The sequence below is a fragment of the Anabrus simplex genome, chromosome 1 (assembly GCF_040414725.1).
Source record: "Anabrus simplex isolate iqAnaSimp1 chromosome 1, ASM4041472v1, whole genome shotgun sequence".
Taxonomy (NCBI): domain Eukaryota; kingdom Metazoa; phylum Arthropoda; class Insecta; order Orthoptera; family Tettigoniidae; genus Anabrus; species Anabrus simplex.
Window position 1 is genome coordinate 966875448 of NC_090265.1, and position 20521 is coordinate 966895968.

The 20521-nt window shown below is 39.3% G+C and overlaps 1 protein-coding gene across 2 annotated transcripts in view; it reads left to right on the forward strand.

The window, feature by feature from the left end:
- LOC136857830 (PHD finger protein 21A) overlaps positions 1-20521 on the forward strand; it is a 203127-nt gene that overhangs the window by 103893 nt on the left and 78713 nt on the right. For both annotated transcript variants that reach the window (XM_067136792.2, XM_067136793.2), the window contains exon 7: positions 18979-19258. In XM_067136792.2, the coding sequence (XP_066992893.1) occupies positions 18979-19258 (280 nt within the window). The remainder of the gene's footprint in view (positions 1-18978; positions 19259-20521) is intronic.

Genomic DNA, 20521 nt, shown 5'->3' on the forward strand with positions numbered 1-20521 from the left:
CTTGACAACTATTAAGCAGTAGTGCTAAATTTGTTTTTAACAGACCATCAAAAATTGAGTTTTTCATGAAAATGTTGAAAAAAAATATGATGCTCTCACTCCTCATATTTTCTCCCAATTTTTGTAGGCTACATATTTGACAGGTTTTTATGAGGTTAATTGATACGCCAGTGTCTTAGTGCAGTTTTTGCTTAAGATGCTGAAAATTGTTCATTTTTTTGCTGTATTGAAAATTCAAGAATCCTATCTTTCTTGTTTTTCAACCAAAGTCATAAATCCTTAAAATAGGTGGCTAAAAAAGCATTTAAAGCACTTGAAATGAGCAGTAAATGACAACAAAGGAAAACTTAAAGGGTGCCTGCTATTCTACAAACTTACTGGTATGTTGACACACTATTGAATATTTTAGTTGCAAATTTATCTTTTCAATGATTTTTTTTTTTGTGTATGTGTGTGTGTGGTGTCTTATAGAAAAATTTAGTCTTTGTGTTTCATTGTTTACACATTTTTACCAAATGCAGTTTTAAATTCTCAACTATCCTGTTGTTGGCTTTCACATAGTATATTATATCATCGTTATCATCATCATCGGTTTACAGTTAGTTTCCCAGGTGCTGTTGATAAGCCTTTTCGACTCTCTATTATTCGTAAATATTTTGTTTTTCATGACTTCCATTATTCTTCCTCTTACTGCAGTATCAGTCTTTACCACATCCATCAATAGGTTCTAGGTCTTCCAACCAGGTGTTTTCCTTGTACTCCTCTTTCAAAGTGTTCTCAGGCTTTTTTAGTTTGCTTCATCCTTATCACATGTCCAAACCAATCATAGTCTGGACGTGGCAAATCTGTCTACTAGAGATGTCTTAATCCCAGCTTCTTGTCTCACCTCCGCATTTCTTAACTCACTGGCGCTGGCTTACGGAACCATTCTGCATGCCGCCATTTTAGACCGATAGCCGACATACGGAACTGTTCCGTACTAACTTATAAAAGCTAGTAGTTAAATTATAGGCAAGAGGTGGGTTTTGCTGCACATACAGATTACTCCTTGAAGTTCAGGGAATCTTCTAAATAAAATGCACCCTACCAAGTTCATAGAAAGTTATATAAAAAGATAAAATGCTATCTGCCTGTGCTTGTAGTAGAAAAACATGGCTGGTGGTGGCGAAGATATTATGAAGTGGCTAGAAAGTGATAATGATGACAGTTTTTCGTCAGCAGACAGTATGGTGTAATTTTCCGGTTCCTATCCCTTCAGTGGAAAGGAAATTTTTAAATAATTCTTGATAAAACAAGTTACTGCATAATTCTCAAAAATAGTGCTATCTGTCCCTACAGGTGGAACAATTATTCAGGTTCCAATGGGTTAACTAGTTCCTCCTGGTACTCTGGATAGTTCATCTCCGGAACTTCACCTCTGATGCCTGCAGTCTTGACAAATCTCTTCGTATAGGTGCAATTTTTGGTACCTCTGATGCCTGCAGTCTTGACAGATCTCTTCGTAAAGGTGCTATTTTTGGTACCACAGGTCTAGATTGGTATGCTGTAACAGTTGAACATTGCTAATTTTGCTTTCTTTGGAATCTCCAACATCCAAAAGAAGGGTCCCTACTTGTTGGCAGAAGAGGGAACATAGCATGTTTACACTAGAATTTTGTGAAACACCCTCCATTTTTTTCCTTGCCAGTAAGTCTTTTCTCCTGTTGCACTCTGCAAGTATAGTCCTGAATCATCCATAATTTTCATTGACCGTTAGAGGTTGTCTTCTTTCTTCAAGTCAGTTGATCATTTCGTGCTGAAATCAGAACTAGACTTCAATGAAATCTAAACCACTTTTTACCTGCAAAGAATCAATAAGCTCCTGTGATGAATGATACGTTTAGCTCCGTAGTTAATGGGTTAGCATGCTGGCCTTTGGTCCATGGGGTCCTGGGTTAGATTCCTGCACAGGCTAGGGATTTTAACCTTCAATGGTCAATTGCCCTAGCTTGGGGCTGGATGAGTGTGCTGTCTACTATTCTACAAACTTACTGGTATGTTGACACACTGTTGAATATTTTAGTTGCAAATTTATCTTTTCAATGATTTTGTGTGTGTGTGTGCGTGTGTGTGTGTGTGCGTGCGTGTGTGTGTGTGTGTGTGTTTTTTAATAGAAAAATTTAGTGTTTGTGTTTCATTGTTTGAACATTTTTATCAAATGCAGTTTTAAATTCTCAACTATCCTGTTGTTGGCTTTCACGTAGTATAGAATCCTATCTTTCTTGTTTTTCAACCAAAGTCATAAATCCTCAAAATAGGTGGCATTTAAAGCACTTGAAATGAGCAGTAAATGACAACAAATTTTAAATTTCTTTGGAAATGATTTAGGGAATGTTTAACAAGTATTAGCAATTAAATAAATTACATAATTGAATGGAGTTTGAATTTTTTGTGCCTTACTGATGTGTGATTTAATTTAATAGAATGATGAGTGGGGAATATTGTAGGTGTGTGTGATCATTGAGGTTATTCTGACGGACTCTTTTTGTGATGTGTATTTTATTTCCTCCTTTATATTTAATGGTTTTCAATGTATAATATTTTGAGATCTGTGCTAATGTCAGTTTAGGGGTAGACCTCGTGTGTTCACAGAAGTCTATGTGTCTTAATTGCTTTTTTTGTGTTCTTTGTACTTTGTATGGAAATTACATTTTGTTTGACCAATATGTGTGGCATTACAGTTCAGATCTTGGCATCTGAGTTCTTATATTCCTGATTTGGAAAAATGGTCTTTTTCATTTAGATTGCATTTACTAATTTGTTTTTGTAATGTTATTTGTTCTGAATGCTGTTTTAAAACTTGGTTTTTTAATAAATTACCTAGAAATCTACGCTCAGATGGCCTTCACTTGCACTACAATGACCTCAAAATTTTGTGCAGCGAACACATGACTTCTAGGCTCTAAAGAGCTATAAATTGTACGTGTAAACATTCTATACTATTATTTAACAAACGTAGAATGTATTAAAGTTATGCTGGCTAATTTCATCGGAAGGCAGTATTTCTAAACGTGAAAAGTCAATAAATTGTGAACACGACTTTTAGACCTATGGTACATATAAAAGTCCATTTTAGTTGCTCATATCACGTCATTCGTTACATGTCATTAATTCCTCTGATGAGGTTGATGTCAGGAAGGGCATTCGGCCGTAAAAACTCGCTACGAATATTCGTCTCACTTCATACTCGATCTCGTAGAACAGAGGAATAAGGGTATCGTGTTATCATATAATTAGATATTGATACAAATAACTTAATGGCCAGCCATTTGTTTCTGTCAGTTCAGCAGTAGGCCTTCCACACAGTAAACCTGATCACTGCTTTCATTTGAATTATCGCCTTGCGCCGCCAACTTCCCTGCCCTGCTACCGGCGTGTCGGAATTCCAAGTGACATCATCTTCACTTCCATCTCGTCAGCCATGTTTCATTTTCATTCTCTTTGAGCCATGCACTGCAATCGAGAGCATATGAGGTCCCGTCTTTTTGAACCTTTTAAAAGTCATTTCGTTCCCGACTATAGAGTCTAAACAGTGCGAATCTATTCCCAAATGGTTTCTGGAGATGGTCTCTTATATTCCCAGTTGGTGTATATGTAGCAGAAGCTACTCCTTCCGAATAAAGCCGCCTGTAGAAGGCATGCCAAACTGGTGTTCTGTGTGCCAAACCATCAGCTGATAACTAGCATATGTTAAGAGTTGTGCTTCCGAATGTAATAGGCCTACATAGTAAATGGAAACATTCTTTTGATAACTGCGGCTGTTGAAACACAGACCCCTATATTTAAGTACATCCCCTGCTTGTTCTCTACATTTATCACATCAGGATTTTATAAACAGCTGTCCATGAGATAAGACAGACCACATTGTTTAGGTTAGGTATATTATCGCCCTGATGGTGCCAAAAGTACCTCGACGAAAAGAATAAAAATAAATAACAGGAAAATATACCACATTTATGAATATCTACAGGTGTGGCGGTAAAGCGTTTTATCATCATAATGTTTCATTTTGTACTTTTGTTGTCTCTTTTTTCATTAACGCATACCGGTACCTTAGTATGTTTTGTTTGGTGTCTCCGAAAATCGTTTAAAGTAGGCCTACGTGGGGACATAAAAGTTATTATTATTATTATTATTATTATTATTATTATTATTATTATTATTATTATTATTATTATTTGTTAGGTGTGTTGCCAAGTAAAACAATCGTTTTAACTGGATAGCTTTTATCACGTTTTAAACTTACTTCTCTCCAAATATATACCTATATTGGCCTTAGTTACGAGATATTAAATGACCACTTTGTTAATGACCTCGCCTGCTGTATAAATAGCAATAAACGCGAATATTTCTCAATTAAAGTAAACTAGTTTCCTCGTCCCAAGGTGGTACAGCTGTCTATAGACACACCCCCAGTGGAGGGGAGTTACAAGTACCGCTTTTACTGCATGTGAACCTTCCTGCCATTCGTAAATCTCTGGCAGTACGGTATTGGGAATCGAAGTCAGACCCCCAAGAACAGCAACTAATTGTGCTAACCATTACGCTGGCGGACATTATTAACTAAAAAACAGACATTTAGCATGACTGATGCATGCTTGCATGTGCGGGTCGGACACGAAGCTAGGCCTATTCAGCTATTTGTGCGACGTCATCAGAGCTGCAGTAGATCTACACTACGGAGGCGAACATTTCTTAGCTACGAAACACAGATGTAGGTACCGCATGGATTCGATGCGTATTCATTGCGTAGGTCGAACGGACAAAACTGTTCACAAATTTGTGCAATGTCATCAGAGCTGCAGTAAGACTTGTACCCACTTCGAAGCAGAATCGCTGTTCTTCCCTGACGAATTACGTTGGGGGGGGGTGTCTTATATGCAAGATTTATTTTTTTCATTTTCTTTGTCTCGAATAGCCAGGGGGGGTCTAATACACGAGTAAATATGGTATTTACCAGATATTGTAATAGAAATTGAATCATGGCTGAGAAGTGATATGAATGTAGGAATTTCCTCATGAAACTGAAGTGTTTATCGTCGAGATAGGTTAGGAACTGTAGCAGAGGCGGAGGGGGGGGGGGAGTATTTATACGGGTAAAAGAAGAATTTGTAAGGTACGAAAAAGTTAAGAATGAGGAACATGAAATTCTAGGTGTAAGACTCATCTCTAAAGAGAATAGGCAAATTGATGTTTTTGGAGTGTACAGACTTGGCAAGGCTGGCGCTGACATTGATTGCAGTATTACTTGATAAAATAATGAGCTATGTGGGGAACGACACAGAAAGAAACGTTATTGTAGTGGGTTATCTGACCTTGCCAAATGTTAACTGGGAAGGGAATGTGAACAACAGAAAGCATGACCAACTAAGGGTGAATAAGTTATTATGGTAAGGACAGCTTAATCAGAAAGTGATAGAACCTACTAGAGGGAAGAATATTCTAGACGTAGTGCTGTTAAAACAAGATGAGCTCTATAGGGAAATTGAAGTGATAGTGATCATGAAGCTGTCTAAGTCATAGTTAAAAATAAATGTGTTAGAAAGGAATGTTGTTTAAAAGTAAGACGCTTATGCAATACCACATGGCTGATAAGAGGAGAAGGGGGACATGTTTATAAAGCAGTTATGATCAGTGGAAAATGGTAAATAAAAATGTAAACTACTTATTGAGTGGGTTTAAAACAGTTGTTGAGGAGTGTGAAAACAGGTATATACCTTTAAAAGTGGTAAGGAATCGTAAGAATAGAATGGAATAGAATTTATTTATTTATCACTTACAGGATGTCCCAATTACAGATGTTGTGGTAGAAAATTAAATGAAAAATTAAATAATACATACAAATATACTTATGTACATAAACATACAGATATACATGTTTTCTACAGGCTATTCACATAATTCACATAATTTACAAAATTATCACGTTCCACCCTTGAGAAGATCTTTCTGAATTGCAGTGGAAGAATGGTGAATAATGTTGAGTGACCCTTCCAGCTGATTTATGATCCTAAGGGCTTGCATGAACCAAGCATTTTCATTTGTGACCGTCCTACATTTGGGCAGGTGGAATGTGCATTTCTGCCTTGATCGTCTGCTAGGAACATGAAGTGGGATCAACCCCAGTATAGCCGGACAGTCCACTTTACTCTTCAAGCATTTAGTTACTAACATTGCGTTCACACATTTTTGACGCGTTGCCAGCATATTCATTCCAAGAATTTTTACAAATTCTTCATACATGCTTGAAGAGAGTGGCATGCCCAGGAATCCAAATTTAATCCACTTCATGAACCTTATCTGTACTCTTTCGAGATGGTATATGTTGCCTTTCTGATATGGGAGCCCCACCTCATAACCATACTCGAGAGAGGGTCTCACCAGGGAACAAAATAATGTTTTGGCACATGCAATATTACTGAACTCTTTACAATTCCTTTTGACAAACCCCAGTCTGAAAGATTTCCTTATAACATTATCGAAGCGGTTCTCAAAGGATAAGCCATTCCTGTTATTAAGAATTACACCTAGGTCATTCAACTCCTCCACATGATTTAAAAATTCTCCACTGATTTTATATCTGTAATATAGAGGTGTTAATTTCAGAGTAAATAACGACATACCTGCCAACTTTCCCGATTTAGGCGGGAGACTCCCGATTTTCGACAGTTTTTCCCGCCACCCGATTATTCTATTGTTTCTCCCAATTTTAGCTTCTTTTTTTCTTTCCTTTTTGTGAACTTTAAAAATCTGTTTTCAAATCTCGCCGTTTCAGCTTTGTACGCAAGTGGCCGGAATTCCTTCGCTCACTGCCGCTTTCAAATGAAATATTGGCGTTTATTAACACGAGAAATGCACCCGAATGTGCGATGTTTATTGAAACCTGTATATCAATTGTCAATCTCTCGTTCTCGCGTACTATGTTCGTGTTCGTTCACGTCAATCTAGTCTGTTCTAGAGATTAGTCGCTAGGTTTGGGGTATTTTTAAATAAGTGACAGAATTTCAAGGATAGTGACTAGTAACTTTCCTAGAGATTTTAGGAGCCAGTCAGAGACAATTCTGGCAAATTTTAATGTATTACTTGATAAAAATAACATAGCCGTGTTGAAACACTGGATCCCATGAGATTTCTGAAGTTAAGCAACATTGGGCGTGGTCAAGATTTGGATTGGTTGCCATGCGCTGGAGGGAATGGAGGAGCGGAAAGGAACTAGCCACCCTACCATACTTAAACTCCGGCTCAGGCATACCTCTGTGGAGGTTCGGACCTGCCTTCGGGCAGAATACACACTTACCTTACTAAAATAACATAGTGCTGTGCATAATCGCGCGAGGAGTTATCAGAGATCGATCACCTCACTCACATACTTCCTGTGAGGGAATAGAGATGTGTAATTTTTAACCTTGTAGCCTCGTATAGCAACAGTCGTGTTTTGAGACAATAGGTGTTAGTGTACCAGTAGTACTCCTGTATTGCGCAAGACATTTAGAATAAGCAGTTTTGACCAATTGTATCTCCTGATTCCTCCTGATTTTTCCTGATTTTCATATCCAAATGTCCTGATTTTTGGTTTTGTAAAGTTGGCAGGTATGTAACGACATCACACTTAACTTTATTTACTCTGAGGGACCCCATATCACACCACTTGCATATTTGTTCAAATCTTCTTGTAAATAATTGCCATCACTGTCTTGGGCAGTGTGTGGCAACATCAAGTACCTTGAGCGGTTGAGAGAAGCCACAAGACCAGATAAACCGCGTTGAACTCATTATATTATAACAGGGAAATAAAGGGATTAAGAAGGAAGGGCAGATTATAAGTAATAGTTAGGAATCGCCTCTTCAGTGACGCCTAGGCTATTTATGACAGCTGTTGGCGAAGCTGCAGAGGATCAAACCAGCCTTCGGGCTGATTACCCAACATACATACAGTTAGGAATCGTTGTGGGAGTAAGGAAAGCCTGAAGGAGCTCACTAGGAAAATGAATTCAGCAAAAAAGTCAGCTGAGAATAACATGATTGCAAATATAATGGGCAGCCATACGAATTTTAGGGAGCAGTGGAAGAATATGACGTATAGATACTTTAATGTAGAAACAGGTTCCAAGAAGGCCATTCTAGAGATCATTAATGAACAAGGGGAGTGTATATGTGAGGACTTACAGAAGGCAGAAGTATTCAGTCAGCAATATGTAGATGTAGTTGGATATAAAGATAATGTACAGATAGATGAACAGACTAATACTTGCAAAATACTGAAATTTACTTTCAATAATAAAGACTTTTTTAAAGTCCAATAATTGCAAGCAAAGAAGGTAGCTGGGATTGATAAGATTTCTGGGGATATTTTAAAGGCTCTGAGTTGGGATATAGGGCCATATCTGAAATACTTATTTGATTCCAGTTTGCATGAAGGAGTGATACCAGATGAATGGACAGTTGCAATTGTAGTCTCAGTGTACAAGGGAAAGGGTGACAAACATAAAGCAGTTAATTACTGGTCAATCAGCTTGACATGTGCTGTTTGTATGCTCTGGGAAAGCATTCCTTCTGATTATATTAGACTCATTTGCAAAATTACTAAGTGGTTTGATAGAAGGCAGTTTGAGTTTCAGAAAGGTTATCCCAGTGAAGCTCTACTTGTAGGATTCCAGCAAGATATAGCAGATTCAGGTCAAATGGGCCGTATTGCTATTGACCTATCCAAGGCTTTTGATAGGCTAGATCATGAGAGGTTATTGATGAAAATGAGAGCTATTGGACTACACAAAAAAAAGTAGTTGTATGGGTGGCTACATTTCTAGTAAATAGAAGTGAGAGAATTAGAGTAGGTGAAGTGTTATTGGATCGTATTATAATTCAGGTGGGGGGGGGGGGCACAGGCCAGTATTATTAGACTCTTATGTTTAAAATGACATGAGTAAAGAACTGGACTGGAATCACAGAAATGGCTGTTTGTGGATGATGTTATACTGTATAGAGTAGTAAATGAGTTGCACGATTTTGAGCGACTGCTGGGGGTGCTTGAACAATGTTGTGAGATATACAGCAGACAATGGGATGAAAGTCAAGTTTTAAGTTTCACGAAGAGGAAAGGTCCTCACATTTTTCATTGTTGTGTTAATGGGATGAGTGTACCTCGTCACTGTAAGTACATAGGTGTATTATAAGGAATGTTGTTCTTTGGAGAAATCACATTAACGAGATTGTTAAGAAAGTTTACAGATCTCTTCACATGGTTATGAGAGTATTTAGGCGTTGTAGTAAGGATATAAGAGAGAGGATGTATAAGTCTCTGGTAAGACCGCTTTTAGAATATGTTTCCAGTGTATGGGATACTCACCAGGACTACTTGATACGAGAACTGTAAAGAATTCAACAATGAAGTGGTGTTATGAAAATGTAGCAAACTTTGGGCTGGGAAGACTTGGGAGTAAGGAGACGAGTTGTTCAACTATGTGACCTGTGATAAAGATGATAGATGTTGATTCCCATAGGGAACCTGAAATATTTGTTCCGAATGAATAAATTTATAATGTCCAATAACGGACCAACTGTCTCTTCTTCTTTTCTTCATGGGGCCTCTAAATATTAGTTCCTAATTAGCATCGACCTCTAAGATCTTTCGCTATCTAGATATACCTGCTCCCTTCACAAAGCTGCAGGTTGTTCTTATTGGGTCTTCTTGGACTTTTTCTCTCTCTTCACCTGGTGGTCCTAGAGTGGAGAGTCTGATTCTACCCAGCACCTCACATCCGAAAAGTATGTGTTCAGCTGATTCCACTGCTTCATTGCATTTTCTACATATGTTGTCTCTTATTACTCCAATTGTATGTAGGTGTTTTTTTCTGATGGCAGTGTCCTGTCAACATTCCTACTACCCATCTTATATTTTCTCTGCTGAGTTTCAACGGTTCTTCGGTATGCTTCTTGTTTGATCCTTTTATAGGTTCCTTTGCAAGCCTGCATCCCGGAGTATTTTTCCTGTTTTCCATTTGTTTGTTTTTTGTACCTATTTTCCTATGTAGTGTCGGGCTTGCCCATAGGAAATCTTACATACAGGTTCTGGGCCTACAAAATGTGTTTCTGCCCCTTTCCTGACCAGTTTATCTGCCTTTTCATTTCCTTCTATACCTGCATGCCCTGGTACCCATATTATTTTGACATTGTTATACTTTGGGACTTTCAGGAGAAGTGAATGGCAATATCAGACAATTCTGGATATTACCTGGACTGCTTCCAGTGCCTTAATGGCCGCTTGGTTGTCCATAAAAATGAAAATGTTCTTATTCCTATAGTTCATTTTCCGATTTCCTTCAAGACATGTTGTGATAGCTATCACTTCCGCTTGAAAGACTGTAGTGTGTTTGCCCAGGCTCGTCTGGATTGATCTCTCAGGTCTTCCCCCATTGATCCCTCCTCCTGTGCCATACCCAGTCTTTGAGCCATCAGTCCACCACACTATATCTTTTTCAGTATTCCATTTGTTGATATCCCAGTCTTCTTTTTTTATTATCTGGGTCTCAAACGATTTTTCAAAGTTGTACGTTGGTATCATATGATCAGAAGGCATTTGTAGAACTTCCTCTGTTATTACTCTGTTAATTTTACAGTGTCCTAGATTGGGTCTTCGTGCATTCCAGCACTCTGATTGTGCCAATCTATATGAACTCATTCTAGCCTGTCCTTTTATGAAATTGCATAGTGATAGGAGATCTAGTAAAGTATTCAAGGCTTCTGTCGGCGTAGTTCTCATAGCCCCAGTTATGGTTATGCATGCCATTCTCTGTAGGCTATCCACTGTACTACTTCCTTTCCTTGGCTTACTTTCTGCCACCAGATGATTGCAGCATAGGCCATCAACGGTCTAATGATCATTGTATATATACACATTACCATTGATGGTCTTAGGCCCCATGTCTTCTTGACAGCTCTTTTACGTGCATACAGCAATTTCTTGGCCCGGGTTATGTTCCTTTCTATATGTGGATTCCAGGTTAGATTTTTATCTAACACTACACCTAGGTGCAGTGCCTGTTCTTCCATATATATGTATCTTGCCCAAAGAGCTTCAGTGATCTCTTTCCCTCTAACTTCTTCCTTCTTGTAAAAGGGACCAGAGTTACCTTGTTCGGGTTGACTAATAGTTGTTCTTCCCGACACCAGTTCTCCACAAGGTTATCTTTGCATGAGGTCCCAGATAACACTCATCACCTTATCTCGTACCACAATCACTAAGTCATCTGCGTATCCTTGTATATAAAAACATTGTTCGTTGAGCATAGCTATGATTTTGTTCCCACGAGGTTCCACAGCAGAGGCGAAAGAATTCCTCCCTGAGCACAGCCTCGGATGGCCCTAACTGTCAGCGTTTCTTCAAACAGGGTTGCTTTTATCTTCCTTCTGTCTAACATGGATTTAATCCATTTGACGGCGGTTTTACTCACCTTGCTCTTTTCCAATTCTTTGATCATAGTCAGGTTGTATTGCTGAAGGCTCCTTCTATATCTAGAAATGCTGCCAGTGCAATTTCTTTATATTCTAGGCTTTCCTCTAGTTTACAAACCAACTGGTGGAGTGCTACTTCAGTGGATCTGCCAGGTCTATATGCAAACTGATTTTCATGTAACGTTGAGTTCAGTTGCACCGTTCTTCTGATATATTTATCCAGAATTTTCTCCATTGCTTTCAGCATGAAGGAGATTAAACATAATGGTCTGTATGCTTTGGCTTCGGCATAATTTGCCCTTCCAAGCTTAAGTATGAATACTGCTTTAGCTTCAGACCATGATTTCGGCACGTACCCTAAAGCTAGACTAGCTCTGAAAAGGTCCGTCAGGGCATTGACAAGTATCTCCCGTCCTTCCTGTAGGAGTATTGGAAGTATCTCATCTGGCCCCGGAGCCTTTATAGGATGAAACGTGTCGATTGCCCATTTTACATGCTTGTGTTTTATTATTCTGTTGGCACAGTTCAAGTCTGCTCTTCGAGCTCCGGTCTCTGTTCCAACCGTTTCTTCTTCTGTCATCTCCATTGTCCTTACTTGATTTATATGGGTTGCTTTCAGAACATTCTGGAGCCTTCCTGTTTCAGTGTGTGCTTCCACTTTCTCACAGAACAGTCTCCAAGATTTTCTTTTTGCTTTCTGTATCTCTAGGTTATACTCGGTGAGTTTCCTATGATATACGTCCCACATACCATTTCTACATGATATTCTATTTTCGTAATCTCTTTTTTTCATTTTGGCCTGTTTGTTGTTCCACTTCCTTACTTTTTTGGTGTTTTTCTTTTCTTTGAGAGGACAGTTTTCATGGAATGAGTCTATAATGGCCTCTTCTAATAGTTCCACTGCCTCATCCAATTCTTTCTGTCCTCTCATGTTTGTTGGAATTTTTTGTACAGCCTTCCCTAAAACTTCTCTGTATTTGTCCCAGTTAGTTCATTTTGGGTCTCTGTACATCTCAATCCCACATAGTCTTGCATCTATTGCAAATTGGATGTGCTGCTGGTCTGCCAATGATGGTTCCTCCAGTGCCTTCTAGTCTTTAATAAAGTTTACAATAGTAAAATGAAAATGTTAAAGGTCCACCTTTTCAATACCATGAGTGTTTATTGATGTGAATATATATCACATAACGTTTAAAGAAGATTGGTACTAGTTTCGATGCTCATTGCGCGTCGTCATCAGCCAACAAATCAATTGAGCAAAATACAACTTATCAAATAGCAATATATAACACATGATAGCACCTACAAGACAAATGTTAAACTATTACTAGTTGAAATATAAAACACATGACAGCAAATACGAGGATTAATGTTAAAAGTTAAATTGTCAAAAGTTAAAACAATGAAAGCAAAACAGAGAAGGTAACAATAGTTAGGGTATGATGCACGAGAAAATAGTTCAGCTTGAGGTTTGTAGAACATGTGTATCTATATACAACATTTAAATGTACCTACTAAGGCAAATTTTAAATGAAACGTTAAAATGACGAGGGTGTGGTGCGTCTGACCATCTAAAACATATGACAGTACCTATAAAGTCACTGTTAGATTATAACCAGTTGAAATGATGAGGTGCATCTGACCGTAAAATATAACATTTTTGAGAAGGTATCCCAGTTGTTGAGTCTTGATAAACAAGAGAATAGTCCAGCTTGAGGTGCAAAGATCATAAGGCAACATATGTTATCAATGAGAAGAATAAACCTTGTTCTCTTAAGTTGCGGTAATTAACAGGCTTAATTCAGGTGGTTTCGAAGCCAACAATGTGGTCGTGTGAAGATCATAATTTGAATTAACGTCACGATTCCCAGTTTAGTATGGAAACGTGGAGACCTGACGAAAAGATTGGAAGCCAAATTAGGCGTGTTCCATTGTGAACTTGATTGAACTATGTAAAGTATGTAAGTGTTGTGCATTTCTGACATAATTATCATAAATGCATCTTACAGCATCATGTCTCTTCCAGTGCAATATTCCTTTGGAACATTGATCAGTTAAGAGTTTATTCCCTGGCCTGACCCCTGAAAACTGTTCAAGCAAGCCTCCTGTATATGCACTAGGCATGCATCCTTGTAGGTGTGCTAGTTACCAACTGATGAGCCCAAATTGGCACACTGGGGTAAAACTCTTGACAGCCAGAAATGAATTCGCTGGAAAATTTATAATTTCCATTAATGGGCCATTTATATTTGAAATGTGGTGCAATAGAGTCAACATTGTTGGCAGCAGAATTTTAGACGTCGAAGTGGTGCGGTATGTTGGTGTAGTGAAGGACCTGGAGGGCGACCACACGGCATAAAGCTTTAAACCAGGGTCAAGCTCAAAACGAATTTTTCTCTTTAACCTTTTAAGCTTTTGACTGTTTGGTACCTCAGTGCTGAGTTTTTTCATTCGTATGTAAAAAAAATTGTAGAAGCCTCAATTTTTAACATATCAGTGGGGTGATTAGCTAAAAATGTTTATAAATGTTGGTTGTTTTTAAATCTAAATGCAAATGGAAAATCCTACACTTATGTTCAGTATTATTTTGAGAGAAAACAAAATTACACTTATGTGCCCATGCATGCATTATATCTTTATACAAAGTAAAGAGCCCAAAATAATATTATTTCCTAAAATCTGTAGGCAACTAATACATATAACTTCTTAGAAGTATATAAGTTGATATTTTAAAATACTTTCCAAACCTGGAATGTGGTGGTAGTTAAATGTTTTCTTCTGGTTGTGTGTGATGCCGATTTGTTCAACTATCTGCACCAACTCCACTGGCACAAAAGTTTCTAAAAAATCAACGATTTTCGGGTTGTCATCAAACAATACTTGGCCCTCAAAGCCTGTCACAGTTACCTGAAACTCTGGTGAAGAAAAGTAATCTGTCTGCCACTAAAATAGCTTTTGTACTCGCTGTGTTTTTCTTCTTTCTCGTTTAGGAGGCGGCTTTGTTTCTCTCTCATATACAATATTTTTGGCACTCTATCACTTACACTTTCAAAATCGCTTAGCAATTCCTTAAAATGATTATCTCCATCATCACTTTCCGCTGTGGTTAATAACTGAAAGATTCTGTGATCCGAAATAACATCGCTGCAAGAGCAACTAAATTGTTGTTTCACCATGTTTGTTTACATCACAGATGAACTCCACAGACGTCTACAAAAAGTTCTGTAAGTTACTTCCCGAAGCTATAATCTCTGATCAGTTAGTTCTACATAATGCCCAACAGATGGCAGAACATGTCAGAGATGAAATTTGCACTCGAAAGTCAACTGGGAAACTCAAAGAAATTAAAATTCTCGCGCACCGTCTATAGAAATGCGTAGCACTGGTGGACCGGCCTTGTCAGCCCGTCTATAGGTGGGCGTAGCACTCATCGGGTTAACATTCCTGTTGTTTTTCTAAAGTTCTTCGTATGTTGAATTACTGTACAATTCTCTGGTATAATCTTTCTTACTAACTTTCGTGGCTAAATAATTCGTGACATTTTTTACAGCAACTGTAATATTAAGTGAGCTTCCTTTTTTTTTTTTTTTTCCCCCCTGCGTCATGCCGACACAGATAAGTCTTGTGGTGACGATGGGATAGGAAAGGCCTAGAAGTGGGAAGGAAGCGGCCGTGGCCTTAATTAAGGTACAGCTCCAGCATTTGCCTGGTGTGCTTGTGTGAAAATGGGAAACAATGGAAAACCATCCTCAAGGCTGCCGACAGTGGGGTTCGAACCCACTATCTCCCGAATGCAAGCTCACAGCTGAGCGCCCCTAACCGCATGGCCAACTTGTCCAGTACTTCCTTGTTTAAGTGAAAAGGAGTTTAAGGTAAAAAGTTCTGATTAATACACTGACTGACAGAGCAAATGCAACACCAAGAAGGAGTGGTCAGAACTTTATGCCAATTGCAGGGTAGACTGACGTCACTGAGGTATGCTCATGATGTGAAATGCGCCGCTGTGCTGCGCACGTAGCGAACGATAAATGGGACACGGCGTTGGCAAATGGCCCACTTCGTACCGTGATTTCTCAGCCGACAGTCATTGTAGAACGTGTTGTCGTGTGCCACAGGACACGTGTATAGCTAAGAATGCCAGGCCGCCGTCAACGGAGGCATTTCCAGCAGACAGATGACTTTACGAGGGGCATGGTGATCGGGCTGAGAAGGGCAGGTTGGTCGCTTCGTCAAATCGCAGCCGATACCCATAGGGATGTGTCCACGGTGCAGCGCCTGTGGCGAAGATGGTTGGCGCAGGGACATGTGGCACGTGCGAGGGGTCCAGGCGCAGCCCGAGTGACGTCAGCACGCGAGGATCGGCGCATCCGCCGCCAAGCGGTGGCAGCCCCGCACGCCACGTCAACCGCCATTCTTCAGCATGTGCAAGACACCCTGGCTGTTCCAATATCGACCAGAACAATTTCCCGTCGATTGGTTGAAGGAGGCCTGCACTCACGGCGTCCGCTCAGAAGACTACCATTGACTCCACAGCATAGACGTGCACGCCTGGCATGGTGCCGGGCTAGAGCGACTTGGATGAGGGAATGGCGGAACGTCGTGTTCTCCGATGAGTCACGCTTCTGTTCTGTCAGTGATAGTCACCGCAGACGAGTGTGGCGTCGGCGTGGAGAAAGGTCAAATCCGGCAGTAACTGTGGAGCGCCCTACCGCTAGACAATGCGGCATCATGGTTTGGGGCGCTGTTGCGTATGATTCCACGTCACCTCTAGTGCGTATTCAAGGCACGTTAAATGCCCACCGCTACGTGCAGCATGTGCTGCGGCCGGTGGCACTCCCGTACCTTCAGGGGCTGCCCAATGCTCTGTTTCAGCAGGATAATGCCCGCCCACACACTGCTCGCATCTCCCAACAGGCTCTACGAGGTGTACAGATGCTTCCGTGGCCAGCGTACTCTCCGGATCTCTCACCAATCGAACACGTGTGGGATCTCATTGGACGCCGTTTGCAAACTCTGCCGCAGCCTCGTACGGACGACCAACTGTGGCAAATGGTTGACAGAGAATGGAGAACCATCCCTCAGGACACCATCTGCACTCTTATTGACTCTGTACCTCGACGTGTTTCTGCGTGCATCGCCGCTCGCGGTGGTCCTACATCCTACCAAGTCGATGTCGTGCGCATTGTGTAACCTGCATATCGGTTTGAAATAAACATCAATTATTCATCCGTGCCGACTCTGTTTTTTCCCCAACTTTCATCCCTTTCGAACCACTCCTCCTTGGTGTTGCATTTGCTCTGTCAGTCAGTGTATTAAAACAAAAAGTTCAGCACATACTATTATGTTTCAGTATATTCATTAATAATGTTGCAAACCTGATATATTAAAAGAATCTGAAGTACGAACTAAGCTACTAGCTTATACATCTGAAATAAATCTGTCTCTAATCTCATTCTTGAAAATATTATTAAAAAATATTATAAAATAATTGCAGAGTTTCGCCCAGACATGCCATTTGGGCTCATCAGCTGGATTGGCATGCCCCTCCAGGACTCTGCTAAGCAGTGGCAGACCAACTGTGTGGCCCTGCAGTGTTAGCAAATAGGGATTGCTAACCTGCTAAAGGAGAAGTGAATTCTCCATTTCAAAAATACGTACTCCCCATGGAGTTGTTAAGTACAAGTTTTGTTTCTTGTAGTAAATTGTTACTTTTAGAATTTTCTCCATAAATTTTACCAATTCTTCTAACAGTTTCTTAGTGTAAATGTTGGTGATTTCAAAAGATATCAATCATTCTTGTCTTTCTTTTGTTTACAAGAATGGCATCCACCAAAAAAAGATTAAACAAGGTTGTCTATTGCAAAGTGGAGGAAATTAGACACAATCTTTAAAAGACAGGCACAGTTGTACTGTCACCTCAAATGAATGGATAGAAACAGATGGACCAAGATAATTTTCACTTTTTTGACCCAAAACCCAAAGGGAGTTTATGATGAATGTGGCTAGAGAGGTTTTTGACTGTTTGGGATACACCGAGATGCTCAGATTACTCTTTTGCTGATGTTGAGTCTGCTCCAGAATCCGAATGAGACTAGTGCACTGCAGCTTTCATGATGAGGGATTTATCCAAGCACTTACGCCGTGGGGAACTTTCTTGAAAGGTTGTACCATGATGCTTCTGACATGTATGCATCCATGTTACAACTGGTGTTGTTAGCCAGAGAGGTTGCCTCAAGATGTTTTCTAGCTTCTCTATACTACCAAAATTGTAATAGTACATTATGCATCAAGCCTACAATGGCAATAATTAAGACACAAGCTTGTTTATAAAACAAGTGAAGCGAGTTCTATAATTTCCATACGAGAGTATAATTGCCATTATAAGCGAGTTGCATACAACTGTTTATGCTCGACAAGAATTATAACTCTATTTTTTAAATATTCATAAATGTAATTAATTTCTGTAGTTCATAAATTTCTGTCGAGATGTTGCTTGACAGTTGAGTTTACTGAACAGAGCGCATGCGCTGGGTTATTGATTTTCCGTGAGTGGATCAGAGACCTTGACAATGTCATATGTTTTCAAAGCTTTGATAGAAGGTTATCATAACTGAGCTTTATTTCAAATACAAATTGTTTGTTGTACAGTTGGTGAAGTGAATTTGCTTGAATGTGCCATGTGGTTAAGGAATATTGGAAGTAGAAGGTGCATTGATGTTAATGTTTGTCCGACATGTTTGATTTTGTAGACAAGTGTGAAGCTAGTGCGTTGAACACAGGTGCGATGCTATCCGTACCTAATTGGTCAAACAGTTGTACCATAATGAAAATCTGAACTTGATTGGTGGAGAACCTGTATCATAATGAAAATCTGAACTCTGATTGGTGGAGAACCTGTATCATAATGAAACTTGAACTCATTGAGATTCAGTTTTCTGGTATATAATATTTCGGCATCATCGAGCATATATATATCATCATGATTTCACTTGGTTCAAGGGGGCGATATATTCTTGCATCAGAAATACAACCAGTTATTCTATCTTATTTGTCAGTACAATACAGTAATCCGAACTAATTGGGACTGGGCCTGTTCAGATGGAAAATTTTTGGATTTTCGGAATTTTCTTCTGAAACCCAACGTTGTGCCAATATTACGCACATTGTTCTATAATAAGAAAGCAAGAATATATGATTTTGTAGAGAGAAATAACTAGTGATTGATGTTCATGGAGCATTGTGTTTTATTAATTTCTATAGAGCAAATATTATGAAACCATATTTACTGTGTTATAGTATTTTACTTTAATTACTGCCTCAAAAACTATTGCAATGCAGTATGCAATATTATGTTTTGATGTTGATTTAATACATGAATAATAAAACTAGAAATCATTTTCATTCAGAAATGCATTTTTCATTTAATTACTACTTTGGTATTTCAAGAATTGAGGAGCTCCTTTAAATTTCCATTTCTTCTATTTTCAGAAACGGAAAAAGAGTAGCTATCTGGTGAACCAGCATACTACCCGGCAGACAACACGAAATCAAAAACCTGAGCCTCCAGATCCTCCTAAACTTATATCTGTTTCATCGCAGAACATTGAAGTTTCTGTGCCACCTGCACCACAGAGTTCCACTTCTCGTACGCTTGTGCCAATTGATGGCAGTACTCCTGGTGCTTTGCGAATTGCTGGATTACCCGAGTCGCTTACTGTTGAGCGAATAAGTAGTCCACAACAACTTTGTGTCATTTGTCGCAGAATTGGTGAGCTTTTTACAATTTTTGTAATACTGTAATTGAAAGGCTGAGTGCAACAGTGGTCTAACCTTGTTTTATTTAAAACTGAGATATTTTACAGCAAAGTTGACATAGCCAGTTTTTCATATTTTACTATTACGTCCATTTAATTTTCATCAGCGCTTAGTCTGAACCATGGTAATCTTCTATACATTAAATAAACTGTCTTAAGATGAAATGAAAAGGCTAAAATTAAATAAACGTAAGTACTTGATACATTATGGTATGAGTTAGACCACTGTTGCACAGAACTATAACACTAGATGTCAGATAAATATTTTCTACTTCAGAACATAACATTAAAAATACCTTTCAGAAAAGTACTGTTATTAACTACTCTTGTATTACTGGTACCTCAACGTATCAAAACATGTAAAAGGAAATTTTAGAAATGGAATTACAGTAGAAGTCCGTTATAGCGAGACTTCATAACGGCGATCCGATACAACGTGAAAGTGTATGTTTAATTTCATTGTGAAAAAATATAGTACCGTATTTCTCCAAGTCCAAGACGAACCCCACTTTTTCCTTCAATAAATTTCAATCAGGCTCAAAAAGTATTTCGTAAAATCATATGAATGCCTGTTGAACAGTAGGCCCACACATTTCAGACTGTTTTTAGATGCCGAGCTTGGCTTTCGTCATGCCAATTTTTTTTTGCAGCTGCACAATTATTCTTTATTTCCGTGGGTTTAACGACCATTATAATCGGCATCATAATACCGAAGAGAACCCGTTGAAAATTTGCCGGCAATACCTATTCCATGCGTCCCTACAATACGACGATCCATCAGGAAATTATTCTTGCTGTCTATAAAACAGTTACTTTTACTCATCGTCAGATATAACCGGCTACTGCTACACGCACGTCTCGCTTGCCGGCTAGCTCGTATAGGTCTAATCACGGACGTACCGGGCGAGTTGGCCGTGCGCGTAGAGGCGCGCGGCTGTGAGCTTGCATCTGGGAGATAGTAGGTTCGAATCCCACTATCGGCAGCCCTGAAGATGGTTTTCCGTGGTTTCCCATTTTCACACCAGGCAAATGCTGGGGCTGTACCTTAATTAAGGCCACGGCCGCTTCCTTCCAACTCCTAGGCCTTTCCTATCCCATCGTCGCCATAAGACCTATCTGTGTCGGTGCGACGTAAAGCCCCTAGCAAAAAAAGAAAAATCACAGACGTTGAAAGTCAACGAACGAGTTTATTGCGCCACGGTATGGCCATTCCGCCC